This window comes from Carex rostrata, chromosome 26, assembly GCF_964058835.1.
Source record: "Carex rostrata chromosome 26, lpCarRost1.2, whole genome shotgun sequence".
NCBI lineage: Eukaryota > Viridiplantae > Streptophyta > Magnoliopsida > Poales > Cyperaceae > Carex > Carex rostrata.
Window position 1 is genome coordinate 3360271 of NC_135943.1, and position 21271 is coordinate 3381541.

Genomic DNA, 21271 nt, shown 5'->3' on the forward strand with positions numbered 1-21271 from the left:
TTATTGTAACACCATCACCAGCGAAAAATAGATTAAATTGAAAATCATATTGAATTATTATTTATATTATAATTAAAACTGAAATAGATATGAAATAATATTTAACAACTTCTATCCGGAGTAGTAAAGTCAAAGCTAGTTGGAGTAATTTCGAATCCGAATATTTACTTTCATAAAATTATCCGTATCCATATTTGCCATCTTTTCATTATATACAAAAATTATCTATATCTGTATCCGTTTAATTCGGATTCAGATAATCTCTCAATACGAAGCGGATTATCCATATCCGTTTAAACCCCTAATAAAGGTTCAATCATTTTGCTAACTTCATTTTATAAAATTTTGGAAATCTAATATTTTGTTTGAATTTTGTATTTTTTTTTTTTAGGATAAAAAATATATTTTTTCGATGGTTGAGACACACTTTATGTTGAAGATGGTGGTTCAACGTAGAGTATTAACAATATCCTTAACGGGTATACCCTACCCGCCCGTGCCCGAGCCCGGGTATGGGTCGGGTACGCGGGTACGCGGGTAGAGGAAAAAATAGGACCGGACTTACATTTTTGGACCAATACCCGACCATACCCTACCCGAGTTTACCCGTACCCGACTTTACCTGTACCCGAGTACCCGTACCCGTATACCCGACTATTGTTCATTGCCATTTCAAATTTCAAAATTTCTGTTTTTTCCCCCAAAAAAAAAACCAACCAAAAAAAAAACCAACCAAAAAAAAAACAGCAAAAAACCAGAAAAAAAACAGCAAAAAAAAAAAATAAAAAAAATACCCGTACCCGCCTTACCCGTCAAGAGTACACGGGTACGGGTATAAGACGGGTAGGGTATGGTTTTTGAAAATTATACCCGCCATACCCGTACCCGTATACCGTTGTACCCGAGTATACCCGTACCCGTCCCGGATATACCCGGGATACCCGTACCCGCCCGAGTATAAATATACTAGTTCAACGTAACTGGATGATTCTAATTTTATTAAAAACAACATTCAGACAATAACTTCTGTAGCGCTACGTACGATGCGTTTTCCAACAATCATTACATTTTAACTGTACAAATTAATTAAACTTTTCTAACTTATGATGAGAAATCGAAACAATATAATAAAATATGTGGAGACACCAAAATACTGGGTATAATTAAGACCAAAGTTAATGCTATCCGAGGCCGATAATCAATGTATACAATATCAATTTTCACACTGCGTCTCTTTTTCTTCCTCTAATATCAATGTATCTTTTCTCTCTTTCTTCAAAAGAGGATGAGAGAGAGAGAGAGAGAGAGGAGAGCAGGATAATTGAAAAGCAGGGATTTGGTTCCATTTCGCCAAAGAGAAGAAACGGAGTTCTCTTCTTTGTTTTCAATCCTGCTCTTCCTCAGCTACTGTAGCGCATTTTCTTCCTTTTTTTTGTTTGTAATTTCTTCCTCTCTTTTTGTTTATAATTTCAATAATAGATATAGGTTTTTCTTTTTGAAAGTCAGTGAATTTAAATGTCAACTAACAATTTCATTAATAAAAAATATATTTATAACAAGTAAAATAACTCTAATTCATAAATCTAAACTCTCTTATTCTCATTCAATTATCTAAACTACTCTCACCATATAATATTACTTATTTACACTCTTAAACACTCTAATACATCATTCTCTAACCTTTTTCACAATTAGATTCGTGATAGTTGGATTAACTAGAAGCTTATTGGTACTTGTCATTTCTTTTTTTTTGCTAATTAACGATCGTTATGGTTAGATTAACTGACGGGATAAACAATCCAGTTTCTTATAAACTGAGATTTCATAGAATCATACCCCTTTTTAGATTTTATTTATTTATTTTTCTATTTAGTTTTTTCCCCATTTTTTCTATTAAGCCCAAGCAATGTTTCTTATTTTATTCTAATTCCTTATTTACAGATATCAAAAATGGAAGAGCAAACAGAAAATGCTCCACTGGTGTTGGTCGGATGCATTAAGAGCATTCAGTTGAGCATTTCCAGTGATGAGGAAATAGTAATAGTCTCTTTCCTATTATTTATCTTTTTATTTAAGACGGAGTAAGAAACAAATTTTGTTTGGTTCTGTTCAATTTTGACAAATTTTAAATTTGAATTACTATAATATAAATATAAATTTTAAATTACTTTACAAATATAACATAAAAATAAGTATAACATTCAATTTAAATTTTAAATTACTCTACAAATCTAACAATCTACAAATCTAACATTCAATTTGAATTTTAAATTGAGAAATGTTCTGGTCCCCGAGCTATCATCTCCGAGCGCATTTCCAAGTAGTTTAACAGAAAAATCTTTCAATGTTGTCTAACTTTCATTTTCAGTGCTAATATCTAAACATTTAAATCTATGTTTATAACATTTTAAAATGTTGCTCGCACGCATTTAAACCTTTATCTTAAAGTATTTCTAAATAGTTTTAATTCTTAACTACTTTTGTCTTCAAGCCAAAAAAGAAAATATTATTTTCACTCAGTCTTTTTATTTTTATTTTTCTCTGATCATTCTAATTCATTTTTTCGACCATCCATGATGAATTTTATGAATCTAAAAAATATGAACGTTTTCTATTAAATTTTATCTTTCAAATAAGATCTATGAAGAAATACTTTTGAGTAATTTTGAAGTCATTTGTTTTTTTTTTAAGTAAAACTCATGAGCACTTTAAATTTTCAAGTTTTTAAATCTCAGTCTACAACCATTAAAATTTTAAGACTTTGTACATGAGGTTTATATGTTTTGTACATGCACTGTAGTGTTATTATTGAGAGAGGGGTTTGAATAATTTGACCATTACCAATTAAACCAATGCTTTGCACAAAATTAAGTAGTTAATACTTTCAGATAAAGGTTTAAGAGTCTTTCTTTTTTTGCCTAGTATTAATTTGACTATTACCAATTGTTGTAAAACTCAAGAATAGCCCGTAGGCAACTATCATTATCATAAAGTACTACTGTTTTGAATTTAAACTGGAATGTAATTGCAAGCTACTGTTACGACCATCTAAAGTATCAGAAAAGTAAAGCCAGAAAGTAAATAAGCAGTTGACAGAAAATTAAAATTACATATCTAAGTTGTAATATCTAATAGGAGGCAGCCTTGTGAAGAAAGGACATAGATGTCCCATGTTAAGCTGCTTAGTGGATCAACCATGCCTGTTTAGAATGATGCAAAATTGGCATGTTTTATCTCTGATTTCAGATCTAATGTCTGAATCCTGAAGTGGTCTGAGTTGTAGAGCATCTCAGTCCCTATCCTTTTTTTTTTTTTTTTTTTTTTGGCTTGAAGACAAAAATAGTTAAGAGTTAAAACTATCTAGAAATGCTTTTAGATAGAGATTTAAATGAATGTTATAAACAGAGCTTTAAATGTTTAGATATTAGCGTTGCAAATGAAAGTTAGATAATATTGATAGTTTTTTCTGTTAAACTATTTAGGGAACGCGCTCGGAGATTTCGTTTGGGGCATAATTATCAAGCTCCTTTTAAATTACTCTACAAATATAATATAAAAATAAATCTAACGTAAACTAAATCTACCATTCAATTTAAATTTTAATATACTATAAAATCTAACATAAACTAAATCTAACATAAAATAAATCTGACTTTCAATTTAAATTTTAAAATACTCTACAAAATATAATGAAAAAAAAATCTAACCTTCAAATTTTGTGGAAGGTGCCGAAGTTTGTAGACTTTCGTTTGCACCTTTGCGGAATGAAAATGAATCTACAACTAAATCATTTTTAATAATGAAATTAAAATTTGAGAATTATGAAAACAACTAGAGTTCGAGAATAATGAGAGTATAAGAGTGTCAGAAATTGTGAGTATAAATTGATGTGAAAATGAGAGGAGAGAGTTGTATTTATAGATGTTTTAGGGGAGGGGGGGACTAGCTTTTTTTTTATTATAATTTGAATTTGAATTTTGAATTTGAATTTTTCTGCCGGGTTACTGGGGTTTGGTCACGGTTAATTAGCTCTCGTAAAGTGGGGCGGGTTAATGCGGTCTGGTCTGGATTTTTCGTGGTTTGGACTATCTCGGTCCACAAGTTCAGATTCAGACAGATTGGCACGGTTCTAGTTGAGAAAACCATCAAAAACCCGAGCTAGACCCATCCCATGACTCTGGTATGAGTTGACACGGGTTTAGACCCCGGTTCGGTCCGGTCTCACGGGTGTCACCATTCGGATCTGAACCGACCGACCGGGTTTTTTCCCTCGGTCGTTACAAATTCAGTAGGCCGCTTGTTAATTTCCATGTGATTAATACTAGTCATGCGCCATTGTTGTAGGAGAAAAAAAAATTTAATTATGTTCTCCCTTTTGCATTTCAGTGCACCTACTCTGTTAATAAATGCCCAATCTCAAATACTAGCCAGCTAGGAGACACATTTCTGGGTCTCCCTTTGGAGTTTGGTACATGTAAATCATGTGGGACTGCCGAGCCTGGCCAGTGTGAAGGTTTGTTATTATTTCTTGCCTTTTCACCCCCAAAAGGTTGCTTTTATTGCATGCTATTGGTTGACAGAGTAAGGGCAAAAGGTTAATTTAAGGTGAATCAAACAAATTTTCTGAAGTTTCAGCTCTAATTTGATCATCATGGTCTCAGTTGGTGCAGCTAGAATATTTTTTTTTTTTTTGAATTATTGTTGTCACAGTTTTATATCATTGGGTTTTTTTAGGCAATCATCTGGATTTTTGCAGTTTATCTGGTATTGACCAACATATAATATTTTTAAGAGGAGGATTCAAATGCCTCCATTTTTTGTGCTTCCACTATGTCTCAATTTTTAAAAATTTTAATGACTCAAAATTTAAAACTTAGAAATTAAAATAAAACTATTGGATATGATATACATCATTTTATTTATGCACGTGTAAAAAATTATGACATTTCAATTTTGTTTTGATTATCATCAAGAGCTTATAAAAAACGTACTAATGTGAATAATTTCTAGATGTTGATTTTTCAACTTATTGATTAACATGAAAATAAAATTAAAATGTGATAATTTTTTATGAGCACATAGAAAAAATAATATAGATCACATCTAACGGGGGCATAGTGGAGGCACAAAAAATGGAGGCAATTGAACCCTCCTCTATTTTTACTGGCAATTAGGTCATTTTGGGTGTATAGAGTTGCCAGTGCCAGTATTTCACCCAATGCATGTTTCCGAGCTGAGGCATCTTCTCAGTGTCATTTGTCTAAAATGTCTCCGTGTGAAGAAGGGAAAGGTACTTTAAACAAATATTTCAGCATATTTTTTATGCTTATTTTGGGGATATTTCAGCATGCAGCATTTCAGGTTATGGCAAGATCCTTTGCACCGTTAAAGCTTGCTATAACCTGAAATGCTGCATGCTGATCAGGTCTAGTGCCTGTTGCTGGCATTGTTCAATGCTTTCTTGAATAGTTGATTTTGATCATTCTGTAACTACTAGTTCCTATTATCATACTTTTCTTTTCCGTTCTGGCAAATTTCAGGTTAATGTCAACAAAGGAGGAGAGAGCGTCTCAACTATACCATGTTTTTACTGTAAGGTAACAAGATGTCCCCTTTTGAACCTTAGAACCTATTTTTTTTTATGTTTTTGCTTTGTTTCATAATTTTTCATTTGTGAATTATTTTGACATAGTTTTTAGTTTATGGTTGAATTGTGTAAACCCAACCTCTACGAAAGAGCCCTATTTAGTTTGCACTATACCGGTTAAATATGCATTGTAACAAATTCATCATTCCGTATGATTTGGCGTGTTGAAAAATTCAAAGTTCTTTATAGTTTGTAAATTTTGGTAATTATTCAAAAAGAAGTTCATCTAGAACATTGTAAATAATAAGGCAACATATTAATCTATGTGAGCTGTGTTACTGCTGATCCTCGTGTATATTGTCAAATCTTATTGGTATTGCCGGACAAATGGTTGTATTCTGAAATTCTTTTTATATGCGTAGTAGGATCTTGGTGTTGAGGTAAAAAATTCATATGGTGCTGTGTCTCTTGAGCTGAGAACATCCGAAAAAAATATATCATCTGGATATTGGAACTTCCTTGATAGATATGGGTTCCAATATGGTACGGGCACTTCCCGCCCCCTCCTTTCAATTGAGGTCTTTCTCTCTCTCTCCATCTCTCTTTATATATAAAAAAATCCACCGGAGTTCAGTACCCTTGTAATCTGTTAATTGTGGCCAATATTTTTGTTATTAAATGGCTTCTAATCTCCGATAGTATTACATACTTCTTTTCTTTAGGTTTTGAATATCCTGAGAGCAATCCCAGAAGAAACCAAGAAGAAAATCGCTGCAATGGGCTTTTTCCCTCAACCTGGCGCAATAATGTTGCATCTTCCAGTGCCTCCCAATTGTCTACGTGTGATCCCTGAGTTCTCAGATGGGCCAAGCATAATTTCCAATGTGAGTGGTTGGTTCTATTTTATGCTAGTTGTGCTTTTCTTCTATTTGTTAGAAATATGTTTGGATATTTGTGATATATGTAGGTTGGGACATATTTTGATTGCATTTTCAATATTTTCCAAGTAAAACTGAAATTTATAAAGATGTATACTAGGGTTGGCAAAAAAGCTCATAGCTCGTGATTCGATTGAGTTCGATTTGAAAAAAAATTGCAATTAACACGCTTGATTGAAGTTTGTTTGGAAATGAATCAAACCAACTCGGTTCGAAATTGGTTCGAACTTGAACTCGAACTGGGTCTGACTATCTCCTCCTTTGTTGGAACTTGGAAGAGGTAAAAAGTTCAAATCACATGGAATCAAACTCGAACTCTTCTTTTCAGTTTCGAAACCCTGCTTCAATTTCAAACCAGTTCGGTTCGAAGTTTCACGAACTCGAACTCAAACTGGGTTAAGTTTGATTCGTTTGCAGCACGGATGTATACTATTAGCCGGAGCTGGAAGTTGAGCAGGAACCCATCATATATATTTGGCACATCTGGTTTAATTTTAGTGTATTACGAATTATCTTTTGTTTTCACTCAATAGAAATTTTCTTAGAAAAAGTACCCAACTTCACATGATCCTTATTCTGTCACTACTACTTTTCACAGGATGTGTCACATACATTGCTTAAGATAGTTCTTAACAAGATTAAATCGATAAAGAGGTCGAGGTCAGGAACCCCTAATTTTGAGTCGCATGAAGCTGAATCGAGTGATCTTCAACTAGCAATCACGCAATATTTGAATCTTAGAGGAAGCACTACAGTATGTTTCCTGATGATGTTCAAATATTGCTTATCTGGTAACCAGTATTTGAGGGTTTATCTTGTATTTAAGGATCATAGCGTTAATTCTTGGTACTGGTTGTTAGAGTATGAGGGTCAGTGATGTAACAGTTTTCTTTGTGGCTTGCATTTTTGCTTAGTTGTGTCTTAATCGCCAGTCACTGCTTATTTTGTGGATTGTATTATTGTAGTTTACGCCCGTCTCCATGTGCAGTCCTATAATAGTATAATTTTCAAAAATATCACACACATCTCTGCAAAATGCAATATATAACATATGTCCCTCCAAATCATGTGATGCAAAACATATAGTCATATACCACTAAAATTCATGAAAGGAATCAAATGTACCCCTTTTCCTGCCCCAATTCACTTTCAATGTTATTTCATCTCTAGATAAGTGGAGGTTGCATTTTTGGTACTATTGAACAAGTTTTGGTATTTGGTATTTGGTCACATTTTGCTAATTCTGGTGCTTTATGCATCTGGTATGGCTTGTTTCGTGTAGTTATTTAATTTTCTTACTTCAGTATTTTTGCCAGTCTTCTGTCAGCTATCTTAGCACAACATTGCTTGACTGATACATGGTGTCATAGTTGCAACATAATTGCATTTACAGTAATGTGCTAGATTAGTTTGTAGAACTCCATTGTAGCTTAATTCCTTACTCTGATTTTTTCTGGCAGTTGATCTTTTTAAGCATTTATTTTAACTTTCTTTGTGAAAATCTTCATCTATGACACCATGCAGGGACCCCAAGACAGGAGGCGATATGTACTTGGGAAAAATACTGACAAAGCTGGTGAAAGATCGTCTACCAAACAATGGCTTGGGAAGATGAAGACTCTCTTCCTCAGCAAGGCTTCTAGCTTCTCTTCCCGCAGTGTCATCACTGGTGATCCCTACATTGGCGTAAATGTTATTGGTCTCCCATCAGAGATCGCAAAACATGTCACTTTTCCAGAGCTGGTCACGGCGCACAACATTGCTCGGTTGCAAGACATAGTTGACAAGCGGCTATATTTCACCTACCAGAAAGGATCCACCAGCTATGCAATATCAGCTGGTGCTAGGGGCTATAAAAATCTTAGAGTTGGCCATATAGTCAACAGGAGAATCATGGATGGGGATCTGATTTTTGTTAACCGTCCCCCATGTACTCACAAGCACTCTCTTCAAGCATTCTATGTCTATGTGCACGACGACCATACGGTGAAGATTAACCCGTTAATCTGCTCTCCATTTGGTGCAGATTTTGATGGGGACTGCATTCACATATTCTATCCACAATCCCTCCCCGCAAAAGCTGAGGCACTTGAACTCTTTAGTGTTGAGAAGCAGTTGATTAATTCGTACAATGGGACCCTCAGCCTTCAAGTGACACATGATTCTCTCCTCGGATTGAAGTTTCTCATGAAACATTCCTTCCTGAGCAAGCCCATGGCTCAACAACTTGCTATGCACTCTTCCCCCTTGCGGCTGCAACCCCCAGCTGTTCTCAAATCACCTAAAGGTCAAAGTGGGCCCCTTTATAAAATGGAACAGCTGATACAGAGTGCCTTGCCTAGCTTTTTTGAGTCGAATGGCGACAGACATGAGGTTGTAAGAGGAGAAATCACCAGGCTGGACCTCGACCGAGATTACGTCCATGGGGCATTTTCAGAAATTGTTGCCTCTGTATTCTCCAGAGGTTCTAAAGAGGCATTGCAGTTCATGGACATTGTCCAGCTAATGATGATGGAGCTCCTAAATCTTGAAGGGTTTAGTGTTGGCTTGAGGGATTACAACATGCCAAAGGGAACCCTTCAATCTGTCAAGAACAGCATTGGGAGACAAGCATACCTGTTATCGAAGAAAAGTCCCAACCCCAACCAACCAATGGTTGGCGTGGAGGGTTGCTTGCGGTTATGCAAGCAAGCAATTTTGGACGCAATCATCAGTTCACCGCTTGCTTACCTAATGGACACAAAGTCAGATTCATCTATAACAAAGGTCATTCAGCAGCTTGGATTCCTTGGCCTTCAACTTTATCGCCAGGACCGGCTTTACTCAAGAGACCTGGTAGAAGATTGTCTGTCCACTTATGCAAACCGCTTTGCTCCCTCTGTTGATGATCCCAGTAAGTATCCATCAGAGGCATATGGGTTAGTGAGCAGCTCATTCTACGAGGGTTTGAATCCTTTTGAGGAACTGGTGCATGCTATCTCAACCAGGGAGGTGATAGCTCGGTCGTCACGTGGCCTGACTGAGCCAGGGACACTTTTTAAGAATCTCATGGCGGTGATGCGGGATGTAGTGATCTGCTATGATGGAACCGTGCGAAACATGTGTAGCAATTCTATAATTCAGTTTGCCTACAGCGAGGGGACAGATGAGGCTCAGATTAAGCTTTCACCACCTGGTGAACCTGTCGGTGTGCTTGCAGCTACAGCGATTTCAAAACCGGCGTATGATGCAGTGCTCGACTCATCCCAAAGCTACAACACCTCTTGGGAACTGATGAAGGTGAAACTTCTTTTATTTTATCTTTTCTTAGTAAGCATCAAAACTACACTGTTAGATGTGTACAGATTTATGAGATCTTCTGTGAAGGTCTTTTAATATAAGAGTACTAAAAAAATTAATAAAGTTCACATAATCAAAGAACAACAAAATGATTAATTTGCTATTTCTTTTGAATGAAAACAGGAAGTGCTTTTGACCAATGTAGCTTACAAGAATGAGGATAATGGTAGGCGTGTAATACTTTTCATGAATGATTGCTTCTGCGGAAAGAAGTTCTGCAAGGAAAGGGCGGCACTCGTGGTTCAAAGTTGCCTCAAAAAAGTAAAATTGAAGGATTGCGCTACAAATTTATCAATAGAGTATGCTTTTAATTTTTTCTGCTATTCCTTTTTAAAATTTTTGGAAGATGTGCAAGACTCAATAGATAACCTAATTGATACCAACAGGGGTGGAGCAGAGCCGGGGTAATGCATTCACCCTACCCTTGCTTAAGAAAAGTAGCGAAGATTTTTTTCCCCATGATGACGGTTAATAAAATAATAAAATGATGTCGTATTTGCAATATTATACCCACCCCAACAAAGATCATATTTCTATTATGCAAATAACATGTACTAAAGATGATTAAGTATTTATTTTTCAATTTGCCCCACTATGATACCTTGTCTTTATTTTTCAATTTGTATTCTATTTGCACCCCAACAAAGATCATATTTCTATTATGCAAGTGGCATTTAGAATGGGCCCCACTACATATATCTTCTTAACCAATCTTATATTTGTATTCTATTTCTATCCCACAATGTTTTCAGGTATCATCAGGAGACCACAGTGGACAAGATTGCAAAAACAACTCCATCTCTTGTGGGTCATTTCCATCTTGACAAGGTTGTTAAATTTGTTGTTGTAATTTAAGTGCGAATTACATGGCCTAAAGCATCGTTCTGCTAGATTGGTTGTATTAATACTCAGCTTAAGACAGGTCCAGCTTCAGAGGTTAAACATAAGTATAGATGATGTTCTTGAGAGGTGCCAGGAAACTATTGAGAAGAACAAAAAGAAGGGTACACTTGGCCAATTAGTTAGAAAGCTATCTCTTTTTGCCAGGTACCAACCACACACAGAAAACAAATAAAATATAAGAAATTCTCTCTCTCACTTACAAGCTATCTTACATAGTAAGACTGATGATGACTGATTATAGTGTTTAGGATATTTTATTTCTTGCTGGCCTTATGTAGATGCATAATTCTTTGTTATTGTTATGATAAAATTTTATAGTACCTTATTAAGCAAACCAGCTCTATTGTATCCGATATGCTTTTAACTTCATATTTTATGAACATGGACCTTATAATACTACAATAAAACCTTGTGTTATACATTTAAATAACATCACCATGTGTTATTCTGGACTAGAGTCCATTGTGTTATTCTGTGATATTTTTAATATATTTTGAACAAGATTTTATTGTTACTATTTTATTTTGTAGCAAATGTTGTGGTCTGGAGAATGCAAATGAACCATGCTTGCAATTTTGTCTCTCTGAGGTGAGCTCAACTTCTACTTGTGAAACATTTGAGCAATTAGTGCGTGCTATGTCCAACAGCATCTCCCCGATACTCCTGGACACTATTATTAAAGGTGTGATCATATTCTGTTTACCATACCATATTTTTCCTTTATAGTTCTGTCTTTTGTATGTATCGCAAAGCTGACCCAAAGCAATTTCATGAGCAAATCAAGTTAATTTAAAGCACTTTCAGATTACGGCTTACTGTGCTCGTCAATCAGTTTTTTTTACTTGGAATTTGGAATCCTAAATTATTCATGTAATAAATGGTCCTAATGTAAACAGAAGAGAATTAGGAGATAATCAAAACTAGAGAAGATGGTTGATAGTCAAACACTAAATTCTAGAAAGATATTTGCATATTTTCAACTTGATTGATTGTACATGCAGGCGATCCAAGAGTCGGTGATGCCAAAATTGTATGGATGGGACCCGAAGAAATATCCTGGGTGAGGAATTACAACCGGGTCATAAATGGGGAAGTGACGGTAGAGGTTGTTATAGAGAAAGACACATCATTGACAAGTGGGGATGCATTGGGAATCACAATAGATGCTTGCCTTCCAGTGATAGACCTCATAGACATAAGGCGGTCTACTCCTTATGGGATCCCACAGGCGGAAGAACTCCTTGGAATCTCCTGTGCCTTTGAGCAAGTCGTTCAGGTTTGACTAATCTTTCCCCTCTCTACTGTTATTTAGATATGTTCGCTTATTGGCACCATAACCATTTTGAAAACCCAGTTGAAATCTGACTATGACCATATCATCTGTTCAGTTGGGAGTCTTGACTGGTTTACAAAATGGTACATACATTTTGGATGCGGGTAAATTTACTGACTTTCCTCTTCTTGTACCGTTCATTTTTCTTTTCAGCGATTATTCATCGCGGTCAGCGGTGTTGCAAAAGGTGTGATGAAAGATCACTTGATTGTGGTTGCCAACAACATGACATTCACTGGTAATCTTAATGGCTTCAACATCGCTGGATATAAAACGATGCTCCAATCGCTGAAAATTCAAGTGCCTTTCACTGAAGCAACTCTATATGTCAGTAATATTCCTTTTTGCTGTGATTTATTTTTTTCTGCTCAACTTCACATTCCAATAATAACCCATGCTGTCTTAATTTGTCCAAGAAAACCCGCCAATAAAAGCCTGGCATAATGTTAATTAAATGCTTGTTGAGGACTTAATATAGTAGCAATGATGATTTTACTAATTACATTTTTTTTGTTCTTTATAATGCAGACTCCGATGAAATGCTTTGATTGGGCAGCTGAGAAATGCTACTCTGATACATTAGACAGTGTGGTCTCGTCATGCTCATGGGGTAAGCATGTGGCGCTTGGCACTGGATCAGCATTTCAAGTTCTGTGGGATAAAAAGCAGGTTTGTCACTTTGTACGGTTTATTAGAATTGTCGAAGCCCTAACTTTTACATAGGCGAATCACTAGTTCAAACTTTTTGCATACACTTTTCATGGCCACTTAAGCCCTGATTAGTATCGGAGTACGGTTTCTAATCAAACAGCATACCTGACTAATACTATCAAGGATACCTAAGAGTGATACATTTTGCACTTTCTTTTCTTTGTTCTAATAGTGATCAGTAGTATCCAATTTTCTGCAAATACCCTTAGGTTGGCTATGTACTTATCTTCAATTCCTATTTCTTGTAATTTGCCTCTAACTATTTCCTTTTCCTAACCCATACCCATTATATTTCCAGTTGGTTTCTGACAAATGTGCTGAGAATGGTCTATATGACTTCCTCTCACTGGTTCGCACCACAACCAAAAAAGACGCCAATGGTTCATGCTTACAAGATGTTGATGACCTCTATGAACCAAATGGATATAACAATGACAATTATTGCCCCTCCCCTGAGTTTGATGTGCTTGGTGAGAAACCAACGTTTGAGGATTCTGTCAAAGAAACTGATTGGGGAAAGGGGAAGGATAACAGCTGGGACATGAATGAAGTGCCCATTGCTGACTCTGGTGGAGACAGTTGGGGTAGATGGGGTAATGGAGGAGCCAAAGATAAGAGCAAAGAAAAAGTCAAAATTGGGTCAGATGATCCTTGGGGTAATTCAGGGACTCCAAAGGAGAAAAACATACCTTGGGGTGGAAATGAAGCTGCCAAGGTACCCGCAGGAACAAGTGGTGCAACCCCCTTGGCTGGTAATGCGGAGGGTGGTGATTGGGGCAAGGAGGCTGTATCTACGGCTGGGAATGATGGGTGGAGCGCACACTTAGTTAGCAATAGAAGCACTCCTGGTGTAAGAGGAAGTAATGATGGTTGGGGTGGGCCAAAATCAACAAAATGGAATAATGACCCGAACGACAGTGGTGGAAGTGGCCCTGGCCGTGGTCGTGGACGTGGTACCCGTGGTGGGCGGCAGCCTAGGAGGCCAGAGGGGAGAGAACGCGGTTTCAGTAGGCCTCCACCAGACCCCTGGACTCCTGAAGAGGAAAAGATTTTTCTAGAAATTGAGCTAATGGTCCAGAACATCAGGAGAATCTTGCGTGAAGCCATGTATGATGTCTCTCTCTCTCTGTTTTTTTTTTTTTTCTGAAAGTTGACAGAGGCTTCGACACATTTTATTGAAAAATAGAAGTAGTGTTCATTCATCAATCTCTAATCTAAATTCTCAAACTATTCATCAGAACCATAAAAGATCACCCAAAACATCAAAGAAACTCCCCAAACCAGCCAGCATAGCTCGAAAGAACAAAAATTACATCTAGCCCCCTGACTTACTAAGAATTACAACAATTTGATCTCTAAACAAAAATTTAGCAGACCAATTCATCTTCTCCTTGAACACCTCATGCGGGTCCTGCCGTACCAGTTACATACCAGCAGCTCACCAGTAAGTTTAAAACTGGTATATTCCCTACTTGAGCCACCTACCGGTACCAACTACACCCTGAATACAGCCCTGAAATTACGGTCCCGTCCGATTGTCTTACCAGTACTGTACCAGTTGGTACTCTCAGCACCTCCAACCCCTCTCTCTCTCTCTCTCACTCGTGTGGGACTTGTGGGATCAGAACCCCACTGATAGATGGGCTCATAAAACTGTCTGATATTGGACCTGTGCATAAAGTCTGTATTAACTAATAAAGTCTGTTGTTTTTTGGTAAAATATATAGTGACGGTGAGAAACTAGCTGATGAAGATTTCAAGTTTGTAACTGAGAATGTCTTTGAGTTTCACCCAGATAAGCAGTCCAAAATCACTGACAAGATGGACCACATCATGGTAAGATACACTCTCCAAAGTAACTATTAAATATTGATGCCAGAGATTGAATGTACTTTACCAGAAAGCTTAACATTTTGAACTTTGGCAGGTTAACAAGCACAAGGAGTACCAGATGACCAGGTGCTTTTTTGCAGTGTCATCTGATGGGACCGTAATCGACTTCTCATACATAAAATGCTTGGAGAACTTTGTTAAGCAAAGTAACCCGGAGCACGGCGAGTCATTCTGTGCCAAGTACTTCAAAAAACCAAGAAACCATGCACCAAATGTAAATATCTAATTCCCTCACTCAGTTAGAGGTTTTAAGCTTAGTTTCACATATGTGCAAGTTTAACAGCTTTGGTGCCCATTCATTGGAATTAAGACTATGTATGGCCCCTATTTTGAGTTTATCTCTTGTATTACATGAAATTAAACATGCATAATTTATATTTCATTTCATCGTTTTTGTTGCGCAGGATATGTATATTACATAGATTGTATGGAAATGGTCGATTATAAATTTAGGGATTAATTATGGACATTGTCTGCATTGCCAAATTAAATCCATCTTAATATATTATTATTACAAATGTTATAGAAAAAACTAAATGCATTTGAGAAAATAGAAATACAGTTAGTAAATTTTAATTCTTCAGACAATGAAGAGAAAAGTTCAAAACCTTGATTGTACTTCTTGTACCTAAAGCAACATCTCACAAATTTATAAAATAAAATTATTCAAATCGTAGGCTGCCTGCCACACCACTGACTCTTTACAGACAGAATTCATATCCTAACTGAAATAATTTAAGAATAAAATTGAAGGTGAAAATAAAATCAGCTTTTTAATATAGTAGCAAAAAAAAAAACTTTTTTTGGTGAAAAATAGTAAGTTCAAAATCTAAATAAGAGGTTCCACAATGAACACTTAAATTTAAAACGTTTAATTTTCATATATATATATATTTTTTAAAAGTTGAGGATGAAAACAGATTAAATGCGTCTCGTCTCAAGTAGCGCGCGAACTTGGATGATTGATGCTTCTATTTCTTTAAAAGATAGACTATTAATTAAATTATTACGATGTGTTGTTCTATGGACTATTTGGTTAGAACGCAATAGATTATGTTTTAATGTTAGTTCTCCTTATTCTATTAAGGTTATTGGTGCTAAGATTATTTATTTGATTCAATTTTGGTGTAAATCTAGGGAGGATGATTCATTCTTTAAATTAAATCTTATAATGCCTTTCGATATTAAGAATCTTCCAGATCTCCTTCCTTCTGTTGGAGGAAGAAAGAAGCCCAGATACGACCCAAGCTTTGGACCTCCTAGAGCAGGGTTCTGGGGATGGCATACCCCCATATCCAATGTTTGACAACGAGGAAGATGATGAAGACTTATTAGATTTGTAATACTTAGTTTTATGTATGTTATGATGTTTTGGTGTTTTCTTATGTTGTTGCCTAGCTTTGTTGTGGGCATGTTATGATGTTCTGGTTTTTTCTATTGTTTCTGCTTATGTTTTGAATAATTGTACAGACTTGCCATATTTGATACCAATTTTAGGTACTTGGTCAAATATGTTATGGTTTTTTATTTCAATAAAATCGGTGGTAAATACCACTATTTTTCAAAAAAAAAAAAAAAAAAAAGTAGCGCGCGAACTGTTGTTGCGTCCAAATATTATTTATTTATGCCAGATATCAATTAAGTAAAACTATTAATACAAAACCTGCATATTCCGAAATTTTTATTAATATTCAAAAATAATATAGAATTTAACATTCTACAATTAAATTCGGAAAAATTCGAATTATGTTCAATTCGGAGAATAAATTTTTGAATTCAGGCCTACTTTCCGGAAAACTTATTTTCTGAATGTGTTTTTTTTTTTAAAATTAAATAGAAAATGTTATGATTTATTTATTTTTTATATTGAAATATTATAAATATCTTATATATTTTCTTGGAAAATAGATGGAATATTATATAATTTGATTTATTAGAAAGATTGTGACAAATAACTCGGATCAATATTTTTTAGGCCGGATTTTTTGCAGCTATAAGAAAAATTAAAATATTTCTTTGTATATTATTGGAAAAAAAAAGATGTTAAATCTGAGTTATTGATTCCGGTTCAAAAGTTTTTTCTAGATAAATACAGAAAATATTGTGATCCTTCTATTTTTAAAAAAATAATAATTTTCTCTAACAAAATGAATTTTGTCAGACGAAATCATTTCTCATCATTTTGTCAGACGAAATGATTTCTCATAATAGAAGCTAAAGCAATAAACTAGGCTACATACGAGCAGCATAACACTTACTTGAAATAATAATATTGAATGCTTAAGATAAGCACTCACAAACTTGTATACTTGCAAAGTAATTTGTACTTGACAATTTTTTTTGAAATTATTAAATTTAAAGATAATACAAATATAGAAATTTATTCTCATTACATGTGCTGATGTGCAAATAGGCAGATCGATAGATCCAACGCAGAAAAAGCGAAAGGAGAGCACTGGATTTTCCGAAAGAGAGCACTGGATTTTCCGAAACAAGAGGTGCCGGAGAGAGCACGAAGAAATAGTTCTCTATCAATAAACAGTGTAAACATTTTAACAGAGTGGGTTCGACTTCATGAAGCGCACAAACTACAGAATCAAAAGAACACTACATATGGTTTGTGCGCTGTATGAAGCCAAAACTACTTTAAAACTTTTACCCGATAAACCCTTCGCTTCGTTGACGAAGTAATAAAGTCGTCATTTCATAAGCGACCACATCTGGCACGAATATTGACAGAGATCTGACGGTATAGAAAATGTTTAGTCTAATCAAATTATAGACAATAGATTCACATGTGAATTGAGAAATGATTGTCCAAACAATTTAACTAGATAGTCAAATCATAATCACAATATTTACAATAAATGATTTAAAATTTAAATCATAAACGATTAATATCTTATATTACTATCTTTTATTTGAGAGAGGGCTTGAACTGATAGTCAAATCCTCTGAGGAAACATAATATTTCTGATTAGATCCAGGCTGTCCGATCAAAATTTGGACCAATCTGACCTTAGATAGAATGCACGCGGATTTTGATTGAACAGTTCAGATTCAAACAGAAATATTTTGTTAACTTAGGTGATATGAATTCTTGAACCTGAAGTCTCTATTTTCAAAAATTCATCCAATACCTAAGCTAACAATTGCTGATTATTTATATTCATGTGATGTGTGTTACCAACAACTTCCTTTTTAATCAAATAAAAAATAATGCTTCCTAAATATAAATAAAAAAGAATTATAATGCTTTAATACATTTGCTATTTAGGCGCTTCAGTCCGTAACCAATCTTAAAATTCATATAAAAATCATAAGGATAAAATATAATATTAGGCTTTTAATATTTCTAAAATTGCATAACGAAAATAGCTCGTAATTTTTAATTACGGTACTGCCACTAGCCTTTAAATCCTGGAATTTTTGCTTGTGATAAGTACTTTCTATATTTCACTTTATATTTTTATAATTTTTTCATAGAAAGATTCTAACTAATGAGAACAAAAACATAAAATTATTATTATGTTATAATTAATATGAAAATATAAACAAGTATGTGTTCTTAATTTGAAATCAATATTGAACTAAATATAGAGATAAAATTCATACAAAAATCAAATAAGAACATATAATGTTAATTAAAATTAAGACTAATGGAGATAATTATCATAAATAGAAAATTAAGAACTATTTGCAACAAGCGAAAAGTTGATTAATGTCTCATGACAATATTACTCCAATTAAGATTTGAGAAAGAGCCGAAATTTTTATTTTTACCATAATCATAAAAAAAAAATAAACCAGAACATCTTAAATTTTTGGAATTTCCATATTTCCATATTTTTGGGCTTAGAGGTTCCCAAAAGCACAAAAAATACGCTGTTAAATATATTTAAGTTTTGAAGGACCTCTAAGCTAATCTGCGGCCTCCCATAAATGGGCTGCAGATTGACTGTGCAGCTAGGGTAAATGTGGAATCTCTCAAATCTAGATTGTTTTGATTTTTTTTTTTAATTATGGTATTTAAAAAAAATTCGGAAGAAAGGGGAAGACAATTGTTCAACGGAAAAGATAAACTATTAAAAGCAAACCAAATTTGGTACTTTATTTAAGCCAACTCTATTTAGAGAGATGCTCGTTTATATAGGAGAAGCAACTAAATAAAAAAATAGAATATTTCAACAGCGAACAAGGAAAAAGAAAAAAAGAAAAAAAGAAAAATGAGAATATTATAAACACAACCTATTTTTGCATTTTTATGTAATATATAGGAGACCTATATTTGCTAAATTAAAAATGAGAATATATACGACTATATTTTAATAATCTTATGTCCCAATAGAAAAGAGAAGAGCAAGAAAAATGCTAACTCTGTCAAAAAGAAAGCCTGATATTTCAGAAAATCCATTATTTCCTGGAAAAAATGTTATTAATCTCATGACTGTAAGTTTCTCTTTTCAATGTTCTATTTTATCAATGGCGTTTGAAATAGTTTTCAACTTTCATTATCACTTCATTGTTTCTTTTCTTTTTCTTTTTTTTTTTTTTCTTCATTGTTTTTATTGCTGATACTTCCGACTTGTCAGTAACTGATTATGTATATTGCAGCTACTGAACCTAACAAACTAAGATATATTTTATCAAGGTAATTAGTTGATATAATTTGGCTAAATATAGATGAGAAACCTGCTGGCCATTGACGACCAACCTACCGAAGATGAACTTCAGGTTATCATTTTGATGATTATTTTTTGTCATATAAGTTATGGCATCAAAATATGATTTTTTTTTTTTAATATTCTGACAGGCTCGTACCGTCATTGCTGAGAACATTCCGGTAGACTATCAGTTGGAAGACCTAGAAAAACTATTTCGTTGTCTTGGAAGGTTAAGACATCTCCTTTTCCTAAAAAAGCCAATGACGAAAATAACCCTAACGGGTCTGAGGCCTAATTAGTCCCTTAATAATCGTGTTTCTCAACAATATGTATGCAGTGTAAAGAGTTTTAGACTAAGAAATCCACAGGACCCGAATCTTGCTGGTTGCTCAAGCGATGTCTTAACAATTAAAGAGGTACCAATTTTGATCTATTTAATGCCATTGAAAATAGCTAGGCAATGAAATTTATGTTATTGTTTCATAAAACATAAATTTATTTCCCTTTTAGAGCTTTTGGAGTTCTGAGAGAACACTGTCAGGTCTTCATGCAATTGTCGAATATGGAACAGAAAGTGCAGCGTACAGAACAGTAAGTTGCCTTTCTAATTCTAGCAATGGAACTCAGGTTTAGTTATGAGTTATGATTAGCATGCAATTATATACAAGAAAATTTAAGGAAGAAATTTTGCTTGTTTGTTTTATTAGATCAGATATTTTGATCAATACCCGCGTCAGAAAGGTGGATTCCGTGTTCGTTCTAGGAGAGACTACTCTATTGCATCAGAAAAGGACCAATGCACAAGGAGTGACATGGATTCTGATATGGTTCGATTCTTGCTTGACCTTTTAATTTTTTTATTTACCCTTTTACTCAATTGTTAGTAATTAGTTCAATAAAATAAATCATTTGCACATTTACACCCAAAACAAATTCAGGGTCGGAGAAATCAAATCTGTTTCAGGTCATTTTGATCATATATTCAATCAAATCCATATTTACTGTACAAAACTACACAAAACAAATTTATAAGAAAAGCAAAGAAAAGTCAAGAATTATTCAAATTAAGAAATGATTGTATTGATCTAGATAATTTCTCTATGACTGGTAGACAGTGTAACAGTAAGCACCTTTCCTAGATGAAATTGTGTGGTAAGTCGCCACATATTAGCTAATTTGCAAAAGATACTTTTGTCGAACAGAGCGACGAGATGAGGAATCCGAGGAAGAGGAGAGGACTCACTGAAAAACCACCACTCAGAAAAAAATATGGAGGTATGATACAAATTAGGAAACAGTAATCTCTAATATACTGAGGCTCAAGAAAACATCTTAATCAAATGTTGTAACCAGGTTTCTGGTATGGCAGAGGAACCGAAGGGTACAGGTGGCTTCACTATGGGAAATGAGAGCTGGAGTCCCCAGAAGAGGATCCAAACAAAAGCTATTTATCATTTCTTTCTTTCTTAGTTTTGATACTGTCAGTCTGTCATTTTTCATTTCTCAGGTTTTTATAGAAACTATTTTTAATTTTTTTTGGGTTCTTATATTCGAGTCTCAACTCGCTTATGCCAATAATTTATGGCGTAATTCAATATACAAGTGTAAAAAATGGTAATTATGATGACTTTTGTCTATCAATCACATACCTGGTAACTTCGATTGATGTTCATCATGTGTTCATGCTTATGAGCTTATCTATGGTATAATATTATTTTGTTGCTTTCAAATGGAAAAATTTACATTGCAAGGAGAAACATTTTGTGTTTTTCTATTGGTCACTGAATAGAAGGAATTCACTCCAAATCAGCATTATTGGGACTCAATATAAAATGGCTTGAATTGAGCAAAGGTTTTAATTGAAAATTAGATACAAAAAAGTTTAATCTAGTTAAAGACATCG

At 34.5% G+C, this 21271-nt stretch overlaps 2 protein-coding genes across 2 annotated transcripts; both read left to right on the plus strand.

The window, feature by feature from the left end:
• The first annotated feature begins 1878 nt into the window (after positions 1–1878).
• On the plus strand, positions 1879–16047 carry LOC144544088 (DNA-directed RNA polymerase V subunit 1-like). Its single transcript, XM_078292506.1, has 19 exons — positions 1879–2037; positions 4387–4513; positions 5175–5290; positions 5541–5597; positions 6013–6165; positions 6310–6471; positions 7124–7279; positions 8050–9804; positions 9988–10163; positions 10617–10692; positions 10787–10911; positions 11298–11449; positions 11769–12043; positions 12254–12427; positions 12629–12769; positions 13110–13918; positions 14539–14647; positions 14739–14918; positions 15904–16047. The coding sequence occupies exons 1-19, from the start codon at positions 1951–1953 to the stop codon at positions 16045–16047; spliced, it is 4974 nt and encodes a 1657-aa protein (XP_078148632.1). The 5' UTR covers positions 1879–1950.
• Positions 16048–19628: 3581 nt separating this feature from the next.
• LOC144544089 (uncharacterized) lies at positions 19629–20838 on the plus strand. The gene is made up of 6 exons (XM_078292507.1): positions 19629–19657; positions 19706–19784; positions 19879–19959; positions 20076–20195; positions 20571–20643; positions 20738–20838. Exons 1-6 carry the CDS (start codon positions 19629–19631, stop codon positions 20836–20838), a joined length of 483 nt encoding a protein of 160 aa, XP_078148633.1.
• Positions 20839–21271: the final 433 nt, after the last annotated feature.